We start from the raw sequence: 20540 nt of genomic DNA, 5'->3' as shown, positions 1-20540 counted from the left end.
CTGTGCTTTTATCCCGTTCACAGATGGGGAAAACACACCATGTACACAGTTAAGGAAGATACTGAAGGAAAGTCTAGAATGATAGTGTAAGGCCAAGAAAATATCAGAAAAGCAAGCAGGGGGGCTGAAGATGGCTCAGTAGCTCAGAGCACTTGCTCTTGTGGAGGGGCAGGGTTCAGGTCCCAGCTCCCACATGGCAGCTCCCAGCTGATCCTCCTGCCTTCAGCCTCCTGAGTGGCTAGCGTGACAGGCCTGCACATGCGCTTGGCTGGTTGCGTTCTCTGTATAAGAGGAAGAGTGGAAGTGCTCAAGTCGCTAGTCAGAGGTTGGTTCGAGAACCACAGAAACCACCTTGGATGAGGGAAGGCAAGAAGATGATTTGTGGCGATGTTCTCAAACGGTTCTCCAGTTCCATGGAGGGCAGGTGGTCAGAAGGGGGTGTGCCTGGGGAGATTGCCACAGACATGGGTACTGGGTGTCAACTTTTGTCTGAGTCAGAGTTCCAGGAGGAACAGCTGCTCTGCCAAGCGCAGTTCTGTTCCACCACGTTCCACTGCCACAGGCAGAAGGCAAGGTCTGGATGGTAGTGTCTACACTGCGAGAGGGGTCCGCCTCCCACAGACCCCTGCTTTGCTTACTCTCTACCCGCACAAAGGCAGCCTAGCCCCTCCAAGTCTCCTCTCCCTCTGCGCCTCAGCACCCCAGTAAAAATGAAGAGGCGCTTACAGCCCACTCACTGCTTCTCCCTGGAGCACTTTGCAGATGGGTGGTGAACAGCTGTGAATTCGGAGTGCAGGCCAGCCTGTCTGCATTACTGGGCTCGGGCATGGGCACTGTATTCCGGAGACTTCTGCGGAGCCCGGGTGTGTCTCCAGGGGAGTCTGGACGGCTGGTGTGGTCCTTGCCTCTTCCTCGCCAGCGCTGTAGAGAGCAGATGCTGCAGGTGGCAGTGGCAGTGCCGCCTGGCTTGACTGTTTCTCCTTGTTAGACTTGTGTCTTGCCCAGTGCTGCCATCTGAGCGTGCTGCTGCGTCTTGAGTGCAGGTTTGGGCTGTGTGTCGGTTGACTTACTTAAACACCATCGCAGCTGGCTAACCCAGGCTGTTACAGCGACTAACACTGACGTCACACTCCTGTGTTGAAGTGACCTGGGACACGTTGCTTCATCTGTGATGAGGGACTAGTCCCTCCCAGGCAGGTTGCAGAGCGTGGCCCCACCACCTGGCAGGTAGAGGCCTCACTTCTTCTCAAGAGTGACTACTAAGGGCACTGACGTGCACTCTGAAACACTTGGAGAAAGCACTCTTGGCATACACTGTTGCCTAACCGCTAGTTTTCCTTCAGAGAGGGGTAAGATGGAAGCTGCTTGCAGGACGGTGGGCCGCTCACCAGCTTTGGGATGGGCACTCCTTTGGCTCTCAGTGTCCTTATAAAGTGGGAGGCGTTGGATGACTGAGAAAATGCACTCTCTGCAGTGCTGACCCAGCTGGGCCGGGGTCCCCGGCAGGACATGAGTGTCCTTTGGCGTTACAGGTTGTTGGAGGAAGAGTCGTCTAAGAGGGCGGAGCTGGAAAGGTGGCACCTGGAGCAACAGCAGGCCATTCAGACGACGGAGGCGGAGAAGCAGGAGCTGGAGCAGCAGCGCGTCCTGAAGGAGCAGGCGCTGCAGGAGGCCATGGCACAGCTGGAACAGCTGGAGCTGGAGCGGAAGCAGGCGCTGGAGCAGTATGAGGTGGTTGGCCTTAGCCCTGAAACACTGATCAGCCGGGCTAGGGGTGGACTCTGCACCCAGCTCTGCAGAAACCTATATAAACCATCCCCAGCACTCACTTAGCAGGACCTTGCTCAGCAGAGAGAAGAAAGAGGAAGTGTTTTTACAGAGGGTGAGGTACCTGTCCACTCAGGGACCGTAGAGGAGTGGAAGGGGAAGTTGACAGTTACACGCTGTGACAGAGGGTGCCGAATGAGTTCTGAGAACGCAGGCACCGGCAGGTGTAGGCAGCAGCCCACCCTGAGAGAGAGCACCGGGGGAGGTCACACCTGTAGAAGGTCACTTGCTCCCAGCCTCTCACTCGGAGGGGCCCATGGTGGCTGAGGTTCGAGGCCAGAGGAAGTTGCTGAGAAGCCACCTCCCCAACACCAGCATCTTAGTTACTGTTCTGTGGCTGTGATAAAACACTGTGACCAAGGCAACTTCGAGATGTGCTCAGTCAGAGGTGGGGAGTGAAGGCCTGGCGGCAGGGACAGCTGAGAGCTCACTTCGCATCTGAAAGCACTGGAATGGCCTGAGTCTTCTGAGCTCTCAGCCTCCAACCCCAGTGACACACCTCTTCCAACAAGGCCACTCTCCTAGTCCTTTCTAAATAGCCCTACCAACTGGGGACCAGGCATTCAAGCACATGAGCTGACAGGGGCCATTTTCATCCAAATCACCGTGACCATGGCTGTCGTGTGTGAGTGGCAGCAGAGAGAAGAGGCCCTTCCTTCAGAATGTTACTGTTGACATGAGGGCTGCTGATCTAGCAACAAGGCAGGTCAGGGATGGGCAAGCTGGGGGCGGAGAGGCAGAAAGCAGACACATGGGGGCCCATGTCACCGGCATGAGGTGAGAAGAGCCTTGGAGTCAGCTGACTGGGCCTCCAGCCCTGCTTGCGCCACCGCCACCGTGGGCAGACGCCTTAGCTCTCTGAGCCTGGTCCTTGCTAATGTGCAATGGAGTAAAGGTAGCTCCTCCACCATAGCATGACTCTGGTCATTTAATGAGAACCCACAGGTACACAGTAGGTGCCAGTCCATGCTGCATGGTTCCTAAACTACTACTTTTTTCCTAGGGAGTTAAAAAGAAGCTAGAGATGGCAACAAATATGACCAAGAGCTGGAAGGACAAAGTGGCCCATCATGAGGGATTAATACGCTTGATAGAACCAGGTAATGTTTATATATACATATTTACAAATTTTAATTTATTTTGTTGTATTTATGTGATTGAATTGTATTTAAAAAAAAAACCCCAAACAACAATAGCAGCGACCTTCTCAGGGGCATGAAGCACTTGCTTCTATACATGGCACCACATAAGGTGGGGCTGGGACACGCGCGCGCACTGCTAGCTCGTGGGATCTGAAGTGCGAGCTCATCCTTGAGACGGCCCGATGCCCTTTTTCCGGTCCAGAGCCCTCAGCAGTACCTGGATAGAGGAGTGTGCACTTGCAGTCCCCCGAAGCCAAGCTGCTGCCTGTGAACTTCCCAACAGCTGTCCCTAGTGACCCCAGTCGCCCCCCTGCCCTGTGGGCTGGTGGGAAGCCCTCAGAGGAGGGAAGTAGGAACGCTGTCCGTGCAGCGATGTGTGGAGAGGATCGGCTTTTTGCATTGAGAGTGTGCTTGTTGCTTAGGTTCGAAGAACCCTCACCTCATCACCAACTGGGGACCCGCAGCATTCACCCAGGCGGAGCTCCAGGAGAGAGAGAAGAGCTGGAAAGAGAAGAAGACCACGGAGTGACAGCTCTCCCGGCGGCCACCCCAGTCAGTCACACCAGTGAGGAGTCCAGAGCTTCAGGACAAGGACGCCGGCTTTGCTGCTTCTAGTCTTTCCTCGGCCCTCTGGCGGGGCCCACCTGCTAAGGAGGCTGTATTTACCTCCTAGCGCTGTGGGCGGGAATGTAGGCACAGGTGTAGCTGGGGCCACCTTCACGTCACTGTCACCGCAGCCTTTGCAGCCCTGTCTCAGCTCCTCTTTGGGAGGTCAGCTGCCTCCTTAGGCAGCACATTCCCTCTGCTGATTGGCTGGTCTGCTTGCCTTTCCTGTCAGGGGACAGGGCAAGCCTCATTGTTGGTGCTGTGATGGACAAGCCACCAGTCACTGGCCTTGTAGATGGGATCTGGTTGGTGTTGGATTTTTTTTTTTTTTGTTTGGTTGTTGTTGTTGTTTTTTCAGCTTTAGCTAAGATACTTCTTTCCCTGACCATCATGCACTTGGCCTGCTTCATTTGCATTTCCTTTCCCCTCACCTCAAAGGGAAGCATACCCTGGCCCAGTGTCTGAACCGAGTTCTTTGGGTGCTCTGTCCCCAGGCCCCTAGTCCATGTGTGGAAGTGTTGTAGAGGGTCTAACCTGAGATCAGTGGTGAGTGGTGGGAAGCTGGCAGGCCAGAGGCTGGTTGGCTGTAAAGTGTCACAGGGTGATGGCGCACGTTTCACTTGGACTGCATCTCTGACCCCCACCCCCACCCCGGGACCCGGGTCGCGGTTTCTACGCTTTCTGTTTGACTGTATCGAGGAAAGTTTTCAGCTGCCATCTGGCAGGTGATGTATGTGTTAGAGAAAAGGTGGAATTCGGTAGCAGAGCAGAGAACCCCCGTGTCCTGTCCTAGCCTCAGAGCAGAGAGCAGGCCATTCTAGGCACATGCGAATCTAGAGAGAGTTCAGTGTTCCTGGCGTCTTCAGAAGGACTGGACAGAATTTCGTAAATCTCTGCTTTTTATGACTGGAAAACATTTGCCAATGGAAGTCTTAAAAATTTTTTTTCTAATATTTTGGGCTGCTTAATAAAAGTGTAATTTTATTTAATGTTTATAGTTGCCTTCCTAAAGTTTATATTTGTATGCAAAATATCACTATCACAAATCTTCTTAGCTTAGCAGCTTACTTGGGTGTAGGTTTGTGCCTGGCTGTTCACTCGCTAGTGTTTCCTTGTCGAAGCTGCTGGACTATGAGACCAAGGGGACCAGGGCATCCCCTGTGGCTTGGTGATGTCTCCTCGGGGACTTCAGTGTCCTTGGAGAGAATTAGGAAAGGAAACTGCAAGTAGGTACTGACCGGTGTGAAATCTGGATGGAAGCAGAGGGCCTGGGAGTCCAGGGGAGACTGGGGTAAAGGGACTGCATGCCCTGGCTGGCAGGCCATTTCCTTACCCTGGACTTTGTTACAGTCAGAAGCATGGCCTGCAGCTGCCAAGGCCCTCTTTGTCTGCTCTGTGGGCCTGGATGCTGCCTGCTTCCTCCTCGTGCAGAACCATCCACGCTTTGTGGAAGGTGTCTGCAGTCTAGCGTTTGTTGCTGGTTGCCGGCTTCAGCAGCACTGTGCCTGGGAAGTGAAAGTCCTTCTAAGCAGTGGATAAAGAAGACAGCACAGAGATAGCTGTGAGGCTCTTCTGCTATCTACCATGGCTTCGGCTACATGCCTGTAGACCCCTCTCCTCGTCTGTATACAGGAAACTTCAGGAGTGTATGTCTGTGTGCTCATTGTAATCTGCCCGGTCCTCCAATGAGAGATGAGATTATCTGTGGGAATTATGAATGAAAAACATTTGAAAATCTGTCTTGGGATCTGCTATATTGAGAACGAACAAAATATTTATAATTTTCAAGCATTCTTACCTAAATGTTGTACAATGTAATATGCTCAACTTTCTTAACTTTTTTTCTAATTTTTCTAGAATATTAAAATGTTTTCTATGGGATTTTTGTTTTTTTATTTTTTTTAGCACAATGGACCCAATAAGAAAATTAAACAGAACATTTCAAAGATTTTGAATATTTTTTAAAAATGGTAAAAAGTGTATGTGTGTATATGTGTGCGTGTTTGCTAATGTTCATTTTCATACAGTCACATGGATATGGTTTAGGGATACTACTGAAAGGGGTTTGGAAGTTAAGACCCCAGGAAGTTAGCTGTGACATCATGTTCGGTATGTGAGTCACAGATGTGGGAATCTGGGTGGCTGTGTCAGCTCAAGGGCCTGACTTCTCTTTGTTGCTGCTCTTACCTCTGAAGCCTTTTTACTCATCTCCATTTTCTCAAATTTTTTTTACATCTTCGAGTTTTTCTTTCACTAGAATAAACCCTGGTTTTCTGTTTGGGTTTCTGTGGTCACCAGAATGAAAACTCCTATTGTGGACGCAGCAGGGCCTTGTTCTAGCTTGACTGTGTGTTGGCCCACTGGTCTTCCTTAGGGAGGAGGATGGGGAGAGGTGGGCATTTGTGAACCTGTTCTTTATTGCAGGGGTCCTCGAGTAGGGGCACTTGCTGCTGAGGGGACATGTGGCAGTGTCTGGAGACAGTTAGTGGCTTTCCTAACTGGAAGGAGGGTTGCAGGCTGTAGAGGGTGCCTCACTCCCCTCCCCCCCGGCTTGGAGGGGAGGGTTGTTAATTCCTGTTAAGCCTTGTTGGCCCTTCTGAGGCTTCCAAGTCTTGGTAGTGGACACATTTTGTGGTGGACCTTAGATTCCATCCCTAGTCCAGGCTCTGCCTCCTTTCCAGACTTCCCTGATACAGTCCGAGGGCTGTCAGGGCTGGGCACCCACAGGATGTGGATCTTTCTCTTTGTGTCTGCCTCCTCCACAGTTGAAAGGGCTAGAGAGATTGTTTCTCACTTGTTTTTTTCCCAAGATATGTTCTCAAGTAGCCCAGGCTGGCCTTGAGCTGGTCCCTCTGTCACCATCTCTCAAGTGCCACTTGATTTTAATACAGGACTGAGGATTGAACCTAGGGCCTCAAGGTTGCTAGGTAGGTGTTCTGCCCACTGAGCCACACACTCAGCCAGCCAGAGGGATTGCAGGAGTTGACAAAGGAGAGTTCCGTCTAGTTGCCCTCATTTTGCCACATCCAACCTTCTCATTTCATCCCAGTTCTCACCGCCCCCCCATACCAGCAGCCTAAGCTGGGTTTCTGAAGGTGGCCTCTCTGGGCCTCAATTTCTGTGGCTCCCCAACTCTCCTCTCAGCCAGGAGCATCCTGGGACAGGGCCCATCACAGACTTTCAGACTAGCTGCCACCTCCATGCTTGCTGTCAAAGTCTGTCCAATGGGAGTCACTTACTCTGCTAGGCTGCCAGAACCGGTGCTTTGTAAACAGTGTTTACAGAGAACTAGGGAAAGGAAGATTTCATCCCAGAGGCCCCAGGCCGGCAGCCCTGGCTCCCCTGAGCTGGAAGCTGATGACAGGGCACAGAAGGGCCCTTTCCCAGAGTGCTCAGCACTTGTTCCAACCCCCGCTGGCATTCAGGGTCCTTAGCTGGGAAGGAGTCTGGGCACCAATCACATTGACCTAGGCTTAGTTGTGACCCTGAGGCAGGATGGCTAGTTAGGAATAGAGGGGACATGAGAGCTGCCCCGCACCCACACTTCAATGCACACCTAGTTCTGAGCTCTCCTGCCCTGGTTGACTGCCTGCCACAGGGCTGTGCCCCCTTTCTGAAGGCCTGTAAACCAGCCTTCAGCCCGCCCTCTGGGCGAGCCATGTTTTATCTCTACAAGACCCATGGCCTCCAGCTGCACACGGTGTGCCTGCAAAAAGCCTCCAGCTGCCAGCACACCGAGCCTCCTGAAAGACTCCTCAAGGAAAAGTTCCTATGGATGAGAAAAGCTCGAGCGCCAGCTCATGCCTCCCTCCCTCAATACCTGAACTGACTTTCAAGCCCCCAGCTCTGTGGGCCGCGCTGGCACGGAGGCAGCTGCGTCCTTTTCCTCACCTGACCTCGACCTTCTCTTTCTGCCTAAACAGTAAACTCGTTAATGTTGCCTTCCCTGAAGTTTGTTTTTTTAGACTTTTATCCGTTTTTTACGATCTCACACATGGTTATAGTGTGCTTCATTACACTCACCCCAACTCCTCGCCTGTCCTCCCCGAAGACACCCCTAACACGCCCTTTTTCCACTTGGCCTTGTGTTCTTCTAGTCCGATCAGGGCTGACTGACTTTGCTGGCTTAATCTTGTGCAGGTGACAGCTGTGGCAAGTTCCCGAGCTCAGTGGCCGAAGGCGGCGGCCCACAGAGCTCTTCCCCATGCTCAACTCCTGCGTTCTCTTTGCCCCCTCTTCAGGACGTTTCCTGGGCCCTGGGGTGGGGTTGATACAGATGCTCCATTCATGGCTGCTCACTGGCGCTGACCAGTGGTGAGTCTCCTCAGCTGCTGCCGAGAAGCTCCTCTGGCCAGGTGGAGAGCAGCCCTCGTTTGTGGAGTAGATTGCTGGCGCAGCTGCACTGAGTTGAAAGGTGATGTCCCCAGGGGACCGTGGTTGCTCCGCTCAGCACAGCGTATTGGAGTGACTAGCGGGCGAAGGTCTTTTCTGCAATTAAGTGAAAACCCACCTGCACTCCCCCGGTCCAAGGCTCTAAGGGGAACGCCTTGGGCTGCTGGTGACGGTTCATCTCACTATGTCACCTAAAAGGGTGTGTGCTCTCAGAATGACCCTGCACAGATGATGTCCCCAGTGTCACCCCTAGAGCACAGGATGGCCTTTGCTCCTTAAAGACACTCCCTACACCTAGCATGCTGTCAGGGCAGTGTTTGGGGGGAAGTCCTGTGGAGAGGGGCTTTCCGTCTGAGCTAGGCCAAGCCGTGCTGAGGGGATTTCTGCTGCTTGTCTGGCAGGTGGCTGTGGGTGGTTGCTCATTCAAGGCTTCTTGAGAACTGGGGGAGTATCTTAGGTGCTTTTTGTGTCCCCACAGGCAGGTGTGCAACTTCTGAGGTGTCCAACGAAGAATGAACCAAAGAGCTCCAGAACTATCTAGTTTCTGCCATCTTGTTAGCCTCCCTCCCACCCCACGCAAGGGGCTGTCAAGGGGCTGGGACAGCCACCCCCTAGCAGGTCCTCGGGGGTCCAAGCCTTTGCTCCTGCACCTTGTGACTTCTTGGGTGGCCACTGAAGCTTTGTGCCATGGTCAGAGATGCTGTTTTCCAGCTCCTGACCAGCTCCTGCTGCTCCGAGTGACACCCCTGATGCTGTCTCAGCAGCTGTGTCTCAGGGTCTGCAGGACCAGCTGAGATGCCCCCACAGGTGAGACAGAAACAGGCCACTTCTCCAGCACAGTGTAGAGGTGCCTGGTCCTCAAACACGCCCTGGATGTTGCCCATCTGAGCTCCATGGACTGCAGTGCTGTGGAACAGCACCGACCCCATCCTGCTCAGACGCTGGAGACACCCACACTCTCCCTCTTTCTAAAGAAAGCTAATCCCAGCGTCTGGTCTCCCTTTCTCCCAGGAATATTTATGAAAACTGATACTAGAAAGTGGAAAACTCCCCACATGCCTTTGAGGGGACTTCCCAGACTCCTTCGATCGGCAGGCTTCTTTGAACCATTTCTCCTAAACAATTTCTATAGCTTTTTACTCTCACAAGGTGATGTGATACCCAGTGTGGGAAACAGGAAAAGCACCTGGGACAGTCAGCAAGGATGCAAGACTTGCTTGAAGGTTTGTCATATCTGGGCCCTCGGAGTTGCACCTGTGCTTTTGGGCCCAGTGGCCACCAGGTGGCAGCCGTGCACCACGCCCGTGGGTTAAGATGGCGGTGCCTGTGATCCGCCGCCTCAGGGTCCTCTCAATGGGAACAGACCCAATTCTGAGAACTGCTGGGAGCCAGACCCCACCTAATTCCATCGTATCTTCCCAACCCAGAGGGTTGACATGATTTACCTGTTTTACAGATGTGAAAAGTTGGGTTCAGGAAGGCAGGCAGTCACCCCAAGGAGACACAGGCTCTGGGGACCAGAGAGCGGAGGAGGTCTTGCCTTGTGTCCTCGCCCAGTGTTGTCACCACAGCTTTGGTTCTGGCCCTCCTTTACAATGCCTTCTGGGAGCAAGCCAGCAAGCTTGGAGTTTTGGCTGGAGGCGCCGTGGGGATGGGGGAAGGTGGAGGGTGGAGGTCAGCAGCCAGAGAGAAGGGGCCTGTTTCCTGACTCCCTGACCCCGGCTGTCTCTGTGGAGGCCCCAAACCCAGCAAGGTCATCTAGGGTGAAATTCCAGCCTGAGCCCCCTGAGCAATGACTTCAGTTTTCTCGATAAGGCTGAAAAAGGGACACCGAGTGTCCACCCTACACCCCCTCTCTGTCAGCACCTCGGCTCTAGTGAGGCCTCTGTGGTAGACAGCCTGACGGGGAGAAGAGACAAAGATAGACTGGGGACAGATAAGGACAGAGACAGCCAGGGACAGATGGAGCAGAGAGGTGAAGATGGGGCAGTCGCCTGTCGGGAACCCCAGAGGTCGGCCCCCATCCCTGTCTCTGCTTGCTAACTGCTGGGTGACTGTCAGGGCTGTGACAGAGGGATTTGGGGGAATGGCAAGGACACAGGCTGTGCTCCCAGGGCCTGGGCCCCAGTGTCCCGTGTGTGTGACTCTGAATCTGGTGTCCCAGTGTGATGATGGGGTCTGGAGAGCGCTATCTCTGAGGTCCCGGGAGGCACCAGCAGAGGCTGAGGGAGTGAAGAGCTGGGCTGAGGTAGGGAACCGTGGCCCCAGCTGTTGGCTCAGAGCCGCTACAGCTCTCTGGCCGTCTGAGGCCACCTGGGCTCACAGTATTCCAGGCACGCTCTATGAGAGAATATTTACACCCAACACTGCCTATTTGGCTGAAGCTGAGAAGTCACAGCTGGCCTGTGGGCTCCCGGGTCAACATGTGCAGTTGAATCACAACCCCCAGGGAACAAGAGCCTGAACTCAGGGCTACACCCAGAGACAGCCACACAGGTACCCGGATGCCCCGAGCCGCTGAGTCAATGTCACGCCTCAGGGAGCACGTGCTGGCTCGCATGTGTGCCTAGGTACATACAGACAGGGTGCACCTGACTGTGAGTCACCACTGCCAGCCGACTCGGAGGAGGGTGCTCTGCCGCCCTGTGTAGATGCAAATACTCACACGTCCACATGCCGAGGCGGGCCTGAAAATACAACCCAGTGTACCGGCTACTTCATACTAGAGGGGCAACAGATGTTTGTCGAGTGAGCAAGTGAGCGGAATGAATGGCTAGACAGGTGAAAAGGCAGGTGACAACCCTCCCCCCCTTGGTAAAATTGGTCAGGGCAACTCCTCAGGGTGGGTCCGAAGCTCTGTGTCTGCAGGGAGTTGTCTTGCTCCAAATATAGCCTCCTTGGGTAGGCAGGGAGCCAGAGCTGCTCCCCAGGCACTGACTTCACCGGGCCTGAGTCCCAGCCTCTGCGGGCTTGGAGAAAATGAACAAAGGCCCAGCTTTTCTGGAGCCAGGCTTGAACCGTGGTGCTGGACCCTGCCAATGCCACTTGCTTGGCATCTGGGACTGTGGGACAGGGGCGTGGCAGATAGGTGCAAAGAGCACTGCTTCTGGACTGGCACTCCCTGTCGCGGCTGGGCCTGCTGCCGATTGCATAACCCAGGCCCCCTGCTGGGCGGCCATCCTCTGACAGGGACAGCCCTTGGGCCTGGGCCGGCTCCCAGGACCACTCCGGTTGTTTCTGGAATCTTTCCTTTTTTATTATTTCTTTTACTTTTGAGATAATAATGTAGTTACATCATTTCCCCCTTCTCTTTCCTCCCTGCAAACCCTCCCATATATCTCTCTTGCCCTCTTTCAAATTCATGGCTTCCTTCTTTCCCCCATTAATTGTTGTGACATACGTGTGTGTGTGTGTGTGTGTGTGTGTGTGTGAGTGTGTGTGTGCACATATTTCCCTGAATATCACCTGCTCAGTTTGTGAAGTGTTACTTCTATATGTGTTTTCAGGATTGACTTTTTGACATCAGATGGGGTGTGCTTTTCCCTGAGGAAGACTGTTTCTCCCACTCTCCTTAGCTGCCTGTAGTTCTTTGTGTAGGGTTGAGGCCTTGTGGGCTTTCCCCCGTCCACTTTGGCATTTCTGTTGTTCCTGTCCTCACTCAGCTTACCTTTCAGCAGCCATTTTGGTGAGACTTTATGGGTGTAGCTTCTGAACTCCTAGAAAATACAGTCTCACAGCAAACTCCCTGATCTTCTAGCTCCTCCACCCTCTCTGTTCCCTGAGCCTTAGATGTGTTTGTGTTCTGAAGATGAAGCCATTGGGACTGGGTAGAATCCTCTTCTTGACAACACCACTCCCCTCAATTCCTCGATTCACCTGGCGGTATTACCAACTTGGCCTTCCTGCCTTTAGCCCTGCCCCCTCTGCTCTGTCCTGCTCACAGCTGCCAGACATTCTTCTAAAATAAAGCTCTGACTCTGGCTTTTCTGCTGAGGGTGCTCCGTGGCTTTCCAGGAGTGAGCAAGCAGCTCAGGTGCCTCCCTTGTGCTCAGACCATCCTTCCTGGGTCTACCCCACCTGGGTATCCTGAAAGGCTGGCCCAGGGATAGCGTGCTGGCCAGTTTCCTGTCATCCTAACACTAACTAGGTCATCTGAGAGGAGGGAGCCTCGATGAGAAAATGTCTCTGTAAGTTCAGGCTGCAGGCAAGCCTGTCAGGCATTTTCTTAATTAGTGATTGATGGGGGAGGGCCCAGCCCATTGTGGGTGATGCCACACCTGGGCTGGTGGTCCTGGGTTCTATAAGAGAGCAGGCTGAGGAACACCATGAGGAGCAAGCCAGCAAGCAGCACCCCTCCATGGCCTCTGCATCAGCTCCTGCCTCCAGGTTCCCAGCCTGTTGGAGTTTTCGCTCTTCCTGCCTTCGATGACAAACTGGGATGTGGGACTGTAAGTGACATAAACCCTTTCATGTTGCTGTGGTTATGGTGTTTCATCACAGCAGTAGTAACTCTAAGACAAGTTGGTAGCGAGATAGTGGGGTATCGCTGTGACAGACCTGACCATTTTGGTTTTAGGAGGATTTTTGGAACTTTGGACTAGAAAAGCCATTGAGTGTTCAAAGCTTGGTGAGCTGTTCTGCGGGAGTTTGGAAGAGAAGAAAGTTGAGAGAAATGTACATGATGGAGGCCTGGCTTGTGATGTTTCAAGAGGGAAGTTTGAGAGTCTCTTATGCCATGGCCATTGCACATTTTTAAATGATTTTGCGGTTCTGGTCAGCTGGGGTTACAGAATAGGCTGTGATTAACAAGAGGCCAGAGCCACAGCAGTCAAACTTTGCTTTGCAGGAACAATTGATGGTAGTCAGTGGAGCTGAGAAACTAGCGGTGATTAAGAAGAGAGCAGCTTTGTTGGGGTGAAATCTTCTGGGAAGTGTTTGCCCAGGGTCAACACACAGAAGCTGTGTTCCAGGAGGCCAAGGTTGTGCCTCCCGCTGGCAGCTGGACTTGGCTCCCACGTGGTACTGATTTTGAAGGCCTAATGGGGTCATGGAGAAGAGCTGAGGCATTGGGAGAGAGACCAGGAGGGGCCACAGATTAGGGTGCAGCCTCCTAGCAGTTGAAATCCCGAGATTGAAGGGTCACAGAGAGCAGCAGAGGCGTGGAGAGAGTCCAGGGGTAGTTGTTGGTGAACCTGCAGCCTGCTGCAGGAGGAGACCCAGCATCTTGGAGCTGCCACAACCACGGGACAATCTCCAAGAACAGCAGCAGTGCGGAGTGGAGTCGGCTAGGAGTAAAACTGCGCGGCAGAGGCAGAGCAGTGACCCTAGGCCTTTGGAAGCATCCAGAAAATGAGTGAATTCCAGACATTGAACACGGGGTTTACACTACTGGGGTTTAGTTCTGCTGTTTTTTTGAGACTGAATGTGCCCTGGTTCTTCCCTCTTGAAGTAAGAAAGTATCTAACATACTTTGGTTTTACAGGGGCCCACGATTGAGAGACTTTGAGCTCTTAAAGAGATTGGACACTTTGAAGAGACCGAACTTGTTTTTGTTTTCCTAGACAGGGTTTCTCTGTGTAGCCTTGGCTGTCCTGGATTTGGACTCGGAGAGTGCCCTGCCCCTGCCTCCCCAAGTGCTGGGAGGTGTGCACCCAACACCTGGCAGGACTGGCCTTGTAAGGCGTGTGAGTCTGCAGAGACTGTGTGACTAAAGTCATTTATGTTTTACATTGCAGTATTAACATGCTGTCTTGGGGACAATCAAGACAGGAAAAATCCTAATTGAAAACTGATAAGTTTGTGTGTCAAGCAAAACTTGACAGGGGTCAGTTTTGCTAGTTTTACATCATTCTTGATACTAACGAGAGTCATCTGAGAGGAGGGAACTGCAGTCAAGAAAATGCCTCCATAAGGCCAGGCTGCAGGCAAGCCTGTCAGGCATTTTCTTAATTAGTTTTGATGGGGGAGGGCCCAGCCCGTTGTGGGTGATGCCACACCTGGTGGGCCTGAGTTCTATAAGAAAGCAGATTGAGCAAGCCAGTAAGCACCTCTCATGGTCTCCGCATCAGCTCCTGCCTCCAGGTTTCTACCTGAGTTCCTGTCCTCACTGCCTTTGAGAGTTGAACGTGGCAGAAGTGTGAGTGAAATAAATCCTTTCCTCCTTGAGTTGCTATGGTCATGGTGTTTCATCATGGCCGATGGTTACATGGATGGGTGACATGCTGGCTCATATGGGTGGACTAATGGGCTGTCTGATTTTCAAACAGAAGGTTGGGTGTGTGGATGAGGGGAGGGCAGGTTGGAGGGTTGGAGAGGTGGGTAGGCAGACAGGTAGAAGGAAACTATTTAAGAAAAGACTGTTTCTAGTGCAAGACATCCAAAGACCAGAAAGGAAAGAGGACTAGGTGGGCACTTGTGGGCTGATCTGCCAATGGCATGCAGGCCTTGTGGAGACGAAGGCGGGCAAGTCAGGAGCTTTGAGGCCCTCAAGGTTTACCCTGTGTTCTCCACCCTCGGTGACCTTATTCAGCCCTGGTGTCCTGGGGCATGGCAGCCATCCTCTCAGCCATTGTTGCTCATTCCTCCCACAGGCTTATACCCAGTGCTGTTTGTGTCTGTTTGCATCTATACAAGGCTTGCCCCTACTTCAGATAAGGTTTATGTAGCCCAGGATGGCCTCAAGTTGGCTATGTATCTGAAGTTGGCTTTGAACACTTAACCCTTCTGTCTCTGTTGCAAGAACTGGAGTCACACCATGCTCTTACCATGCCAGGCCACAAAGTTCCTATATCCTGAAAAGCCACGGCAGATGAAACAAATTGTCTTTCTTTTTTAAAAATCTTATTACAATTTATTCAGTCTCCTCCCAGTCCCACCCACCCTTCCTCTTTTCCTCCCATGCCCCTCTCCTAGTCCACTGATAGTCCTCCCCTTCTATTGACCCTAGCCTATCGGGTCTCATCAAGGCTGGCTGCATCATCTTCCCCTGTGTCCTGGCAAGGCTGCACCCCTCAAGGGGGAGGTGATCAAAGAGCCGGCCACTAAGGTCCTGTCAGAGACAGCCCCTGTTCTCCTTACTAGAAAACCCACTTGGAAAATGAGAAGCCCATGGGCTTCCTCTGAGCAGGGGGTCTAGGTCCTCTCCATGCATGGTCCATGGTTTTCAGGCCACCCTGGGCCCAGTTTTTTGGTTCTGTTGGTCTCCTTGTGGAGTTCCTGCCTCCCTCTCTTTTTGAGATAGAGGGTCGAGGGGGAGAGGGTAGAACTGAAAGGTGAGATATGGGATGGGGCTACAACCAGGATGTAAAGTGAATAGAGACTCCTGTGTAGCTCAAGAGACGGGGGGGGGGGGTGTCTCTGTGTAGCTCAAGCTGGCCTTGAAACCTATGATCCTTGCTGCAGCCTCTCCAAGTGCTAGGACCACAGGCATGTGCCACCATGTTTGGGTACTAGAAGCAGACTTCTTAATGGGCAAGGCAGCGAGCTGTGATGCCGAGGCTGTGAAGAGAGGTGGGCAGGGGTGCTGGAGAGGGTTGATAGTGCTCAGGCTCTGGCTGATCTGAAGACACCTGGGAGGAGACTGCTCTGGAAAAGCATGTGGCAAGTATGGTCAGTGGGATTCCTTTGAGGAACACTGAGGCCAGTGCAGCTAATGGAATGGGAGCTGAGGTCACAGGGCAAGAAAGACGCTGACAGCTGTTGCTGCTGGTCGGGTCTGGGCCAGGTGTTTCCGGATTCTTGGTTTCTTATCAAGGAATTGGAATAAAAGCCCACACGGGTTTACAAAAGTAGCAAGAAAACGTCCTTCAAAGAGAAACTATGGAAGGGTCTTTCCAGGGAGAGCTGGAGTAAAGATACTCAGGCCCAGAGTATTGTGGGGGCTCATGGGAAAGCATTGTTTGGTTACTAAAAAGCGTCTCCAGTTGTGCACAGGCATGAGGTCATAAATGCGGGATCCTTTCGCAGAAACTCTCGTGGCCTGTGTGCACCCTGGATTGGCTCTCCTCTCCTCGACTGGACTGCACTGGGAAGATGCCTGAACAAACTGTCCAAGTTTGGTGTTACGGTGGGGGAGACACTTGCTCGGGGTGCGGTATAAATGCGTAGTGTGTGCAGAGGAGCCCCTCTGGCTGCTACCCGTGCCGTGAGGCGAGTGACGTGACTGGCCCAAGGTTAGAGTCCCACGTCACTAAGCTTACACAAGCTTGATGCCTCACTTTTGACTTTTGCTCCCCCCCAAAAAAAAAGGTAGAAAGATGAAGGTGACATGCAGGGCGGTGATGTGAGCTGATATCCTGGCCCTTTGCCTCAAGCTACTGGGCAGGGAAAGCGACATGGCTTAGGGTGCATTTCTGACCAACTGCTGGATGAGATTTTGGCAGAGAAAAGGCAAATTCAGATGAAGGGTGCTCATGAGATGTTGACCATGGTGACTGAAAGATAGTTTCTGTGTCTAAAGAACTGGTGGTTTCCTTTGGGCCTAGGGTGCAGGATTTACTTCAGGGATTTCAAGTTAGGGTGTCTACAAGTAGGACATATGAGTCTGGTGGCTGGGAGAGGCCTGAGCTGGACAAAGTCTGCAAGTATGTCCTTTAGATGGCATTTGAAGTCTCTGCATGTGAGCAGAGATCATGAGTGATCAGGAGAAGAGGGGTCTTGAGTGATGGCTTTAGGTGACGCCTGGGAAGAATGAACCCTGAGGGACATCCAGAGGAAGTGAGCAGAGTTTGGAGAGGAACACAGGGGACAGTACATCGAAGCTTCAATGCTTTGAGCATAGGCCAGGCATGATGGGACAGGAGTGGCTTGATAGAAGAGATCGGTTTCTTGGTTCACAGGCTCCTGACAGGGAAGAACCACAGTCTCTGGTCTCGGGGATGCCACCTAGCAGATTTCCAGGCAATGGCTGGTGGCAGCAGACCCACAGCGTAGAGATGGTACTTAATTAGGGTATCGAGTCCTAACTCCTGCCTTCAGACAGGACTGAAAGCTCCCCTCCCAGAAGCAATGAGGGCATAAAACCTGGGCTGTGGGGACATAGAGGACAGTTGGGGCAGGGCCAATACCAACTCAGTGCCAACAACCTCCCTTCTCGGGGTTGGAGACACTTCTCTGAGCTCCAGGTACCTGCACCTTGGAGATGCCCACAGTGGGACTGGGAGCTGCTCCCTTCCTTAGGATCCACACCAGCATCTCCTCAGGCCAGATGGGGGGGGGGGAGGCAGAGTGGCCCTGCCCCTTTGGGGGACTAGGGATTGTGTGCTCCTCTAGCTCAGTCACTGCTGAATGGCCTTGGCAAGCCCTCCTGCCAGTTCAGCTAGCGCCAACCTCTCATCGGAGACCTTAGCTACCTGTGACCGTAACAGGTAGCCTGAAAGCAAAGGTCCCTTTCTACCCCTTCTTCCTGTTCTTGTGGAAATCACCCCAGGGTAGTTCTTACATACCTGGTCTGTTTCCTCGCCACTTGACAGCCTTCCCTCCACTCTACAGCTTGGCTTCTGTCCACTCCACTCCACCAATGGTACCAAAGTCACTGGTGACCCCAGGATACCAGAACCCCCTGCTTGTTTATTTACTTGTTTTGATGCTGAGCACCAAACTCGTGGCCTTACACTTCCTAGGCAAGTGCTCTACCATGGACCCTCAGCCTTTTACTCTTGTTTCTTTGAGGCTGTCTTTTTCCCTTGTAGCCCAGGCTACCGAGCTGGCTAGCCTTCCCTCTAGAGCCTTTTTTCTCCTCCTTTTTTCTCCTCCTCCTTCTCTTTCTTCCTTTGGGTTTTTGAGATGGGGTTTCTTTGTGTAGCCCTGGCTGTCCTGGAATTCACCATGTAGACCAGGCTGGCCTCGAACTTTACAGAGATCTACCTGCTTCTGCCTCATGAGTGCTGGGATTAAAGGCATGTGCCCTCACCACCTGGCTTGGAGCCTGCCTTTTCTTAAATTCTCTACTCCATTTGTTGGCCCCACCACCCTCCCTCTGTCCCCTCTGGCTGGCTCATTTTCTACCACACAGCTCCAACACAGTGTGCGTAAGGCTGGGAATGTTCTCACAGTGCTTCTGCGGCCCAGGCCTCAGCTTCCTCTGCTTCTCTGCCTCCTACGATCCTCCAAGGGTCTCTGGAAGGCCATTTTTTGCTCTCAGTGCCTTGGCTTGTAGAGATTTTGCTGTTCCCCTCCCCAAGCCTGAGCTCTAGTCATCCCTTAGTGTCCAGCAGCTCAGTGAGAGAGCTACCACACAACTAGCTATATGCCTTGGGAAACCTAGACGGTCCTTTTAGAAGTGGCCATCTCTCATTCTCCATGACCAGACCTGCAGAAGTTAGTGTCCATCTTTCTCACACACACTTTGCTCCCCCAGTCCCCCCCCCATGTCTCTTGGTACTTCTAAGTTGAGCTTGAATTCTTGCTCCTTAGCTGGGAACATACCACACCAAGCCTTTGGGGTGCCTCTCCAGTGCTCCATACTGTAACCACAGTCTCTAGGTTGTGCCTTGTTGAAGATCAGGGCCTGATGGTCTAGAGTGGTGGGTCCTGCTCAGGATAGAGCTCCAGACCTTTCTCCTGCCTGCGCCTGCATGTGGGCTGGAGGCTTGCTAGACGTGCAGAGATCCACAGGCCTCCTGGGGACCTGGAAGAGGTTCTGAAATACGCAGGATCAAGTTTCAGAAAACACAGGTCAGGGTCAGCAGAGCAGCTGGCAGTGGGGAAGGCCAGGCCCAGCTAATTTCCTGTCAGCAGGGCCCAGAGGCCCCAGCCCCTCTCCGGGCTGGCCGCAGGGGAGGAGATGCCGGGAATGGCTTGCATTCCTCTGGCCAGGGCTGTACTGAACGTGGAACCTCAGGGGACCTTGGGGAATGAGGAGATGGATCTGCTATGGCCAGAGCGGGGGGGGGGGGAAGGGGTCTGTCCAGGCATCTGTTGTTGAAGCCTTGGCTGGCCGAGGCCAAGGCTTGCAGGGTGGAAGCCGGAAGCTTGGAAGATAGGCTACAGGAGCCTGGGGAGAAAAAAAAAGACTGGCCCACACAGGGTCGCAAGGCACCACCTCTTGAGCCCACAGCAAATTCATTTGTTTCTTGCCCAGGCCTGGATTTCCTAGAAGGCTCAGCTGTGGCTGCGCTGTGTGGCAGCAGGGGTCAGGCTGGGCTGGGCTCCTCTTGGAATGGAGTCACACACACCCCAACCCCCATAAGCCAATGGCTTTGTGTGCCTCTCAGTGCTCTGGTTGTATGTGGCAGAGGATGTGAAGGGCTAAGTCAGCCGGGCCCTGCTCCCTACTAGGAGGCTCAAGTTTCCTCCTACAGAAGGAACTTTATGTCCTGTCTGGTCCCCAGGAGGGGACTCCTAGCCTTGAACAGCTGTCACTGTAGCCTGGCCAGGCAGGGGTCACAGACTCCTTCTCCTTCTGGCCTAGCTGGGAGAAGGGCACACAGGATACAATCGGACAATTCTGGGCTCAAATCCTAGCTCCGTCAGGCTCTGCTGTGTGACCTTAGACAAGGTCATTCGGCCTCTGAGAAGTCTTGACTCCCTAGATGTGTCCTGTCAGGTTTCCCTGCCCAGCCAGCTCTCCCTCCCAGGGCCAGCCTCAGTCCTACCAGATAGGGCCCAGCCCCTGCACGTGCATTCTTGATGCCTGCAGTTCTGAGCCTACCCAGCTGCTCCGCCTCAAGTCTGAACAGCCTCAACAGCTCCCAACCTGCCTGCCCTGCTCATGCCTCACCCCAAGATCCCTGGAGCTAAGCCAGCACAGTCTGGCCTCTTTCCCTCGCCTTCCCCTACTTCACTGCCACTCAGCCTCGTCCAACTAGAGTCCACTTACATCCCACTGATCAGGAAGTCTGGCTGGTGGCGGGCGGTGGACTCCTCCTGCTTGTCAGCTGGCCGTGCCTGTCCTCACCTGAACAGCTCCGGCTATACTGGACAGGACATGTGCAGCCTTTATCTAGGGCTCAGGGGCGGGGGTCTGAGCAGACATCAGCAACGAGCCCCCGGCGATGTGTGTTGAATAACCCCCAGCAGGGGTTTTGCAGGGCCAGTTCATTCATAGCAGGCGGCACCCTAGGCTTGGGGCGGGGGAGGAGGCTGAGGGTTGGAAGATCCTCACATACTTGGGTCCTGGGGAGGGAGATATTCATTCTCTCTCTCTCTCTCTCTCTCTCTCTCTCTCTTGCTCTCGTAAGGCTCCCAGTCCCCCTGCCCAGGGCCAGGCTAGTGATGGCCATGGCTGGCAGCCCATTCCCTTCTCCCTCCCCCCTCATTGACTGAGGCCACCCAAACCAGGTGGAACCAGGCTGTAAGTTAATGTCACCAGGGTGTGTGTGTGTGTGAGCTTACAATACTGCTGTTGTGTGCACATGATGGTACTGGCATGTCTCTGTCACTCTTCTCCCCAGGCAGCAGCCCATACTCTGAGGTACTTTGTCTCCCTTTTAACCCTATGCTATCCTCATTCAGGGCTTCCCCCCCACCCCCCCCACCCCCATCAGTGTCACCTGTGTGATCCTGCCATGAGTAGCTTCATGAGGCTATGACAGGTGCCTGGAGGCAGCGCGTCACTGAGTGCTTCTGGAGGCC

The 20540-nt window shown here is 53.3% G+C and overlaps 1 protein-coding gene across 1 annotated transcript in view; it reads left to right on the top strand.

Annotated features, from left to right (window-relative positions):
* Positions 1-4564, top strand: part of Swap70 (switching B cell complex subunit SWAP70) — a 62046-nt gene extending 57482 nt beyond the window's left edge. Inside the window, exons 10-12 of the mRNA XM_055627498.1 lie at positions 1533-1731; positions 2831-2927; positions 3392-4564. Of these exons, the coding sequence (XP_055483473.1) occupies positions 1533-1731; positions 2831-2927; positions 3392-3498 (403 nt within the window). The 3' untranslated portion in view covers positions 3499-4564. The remainder of the gene's footprint in view (positions 1-1532; positions 1732-2830; positions 2928-3391) is intronic.
* The last annotated feature ends 15976 nt before the right edge of the window (positions 4565-20540 follow it).

Source organism: Psammomys obesus, unplaced genomic scaffold, assembly GCF_907164565.1.
Source record: "Psammomys obesus unplaced genomic scaffold, mPsaObe1.curated_primary_1811, whole genome shotgun sequence".
Classification (NCBI taxonomy): Eukaryota; Metazoa; Chordata; class Mammalia; order Rodentia; family Muridae; genus Psammomys; species Psammomys obesus.
The sequence above is the reverse complement of the archived record's forward strand: the minus strand, read 5'-3'. Positions and strand labels throughout refer to the sequence as shown.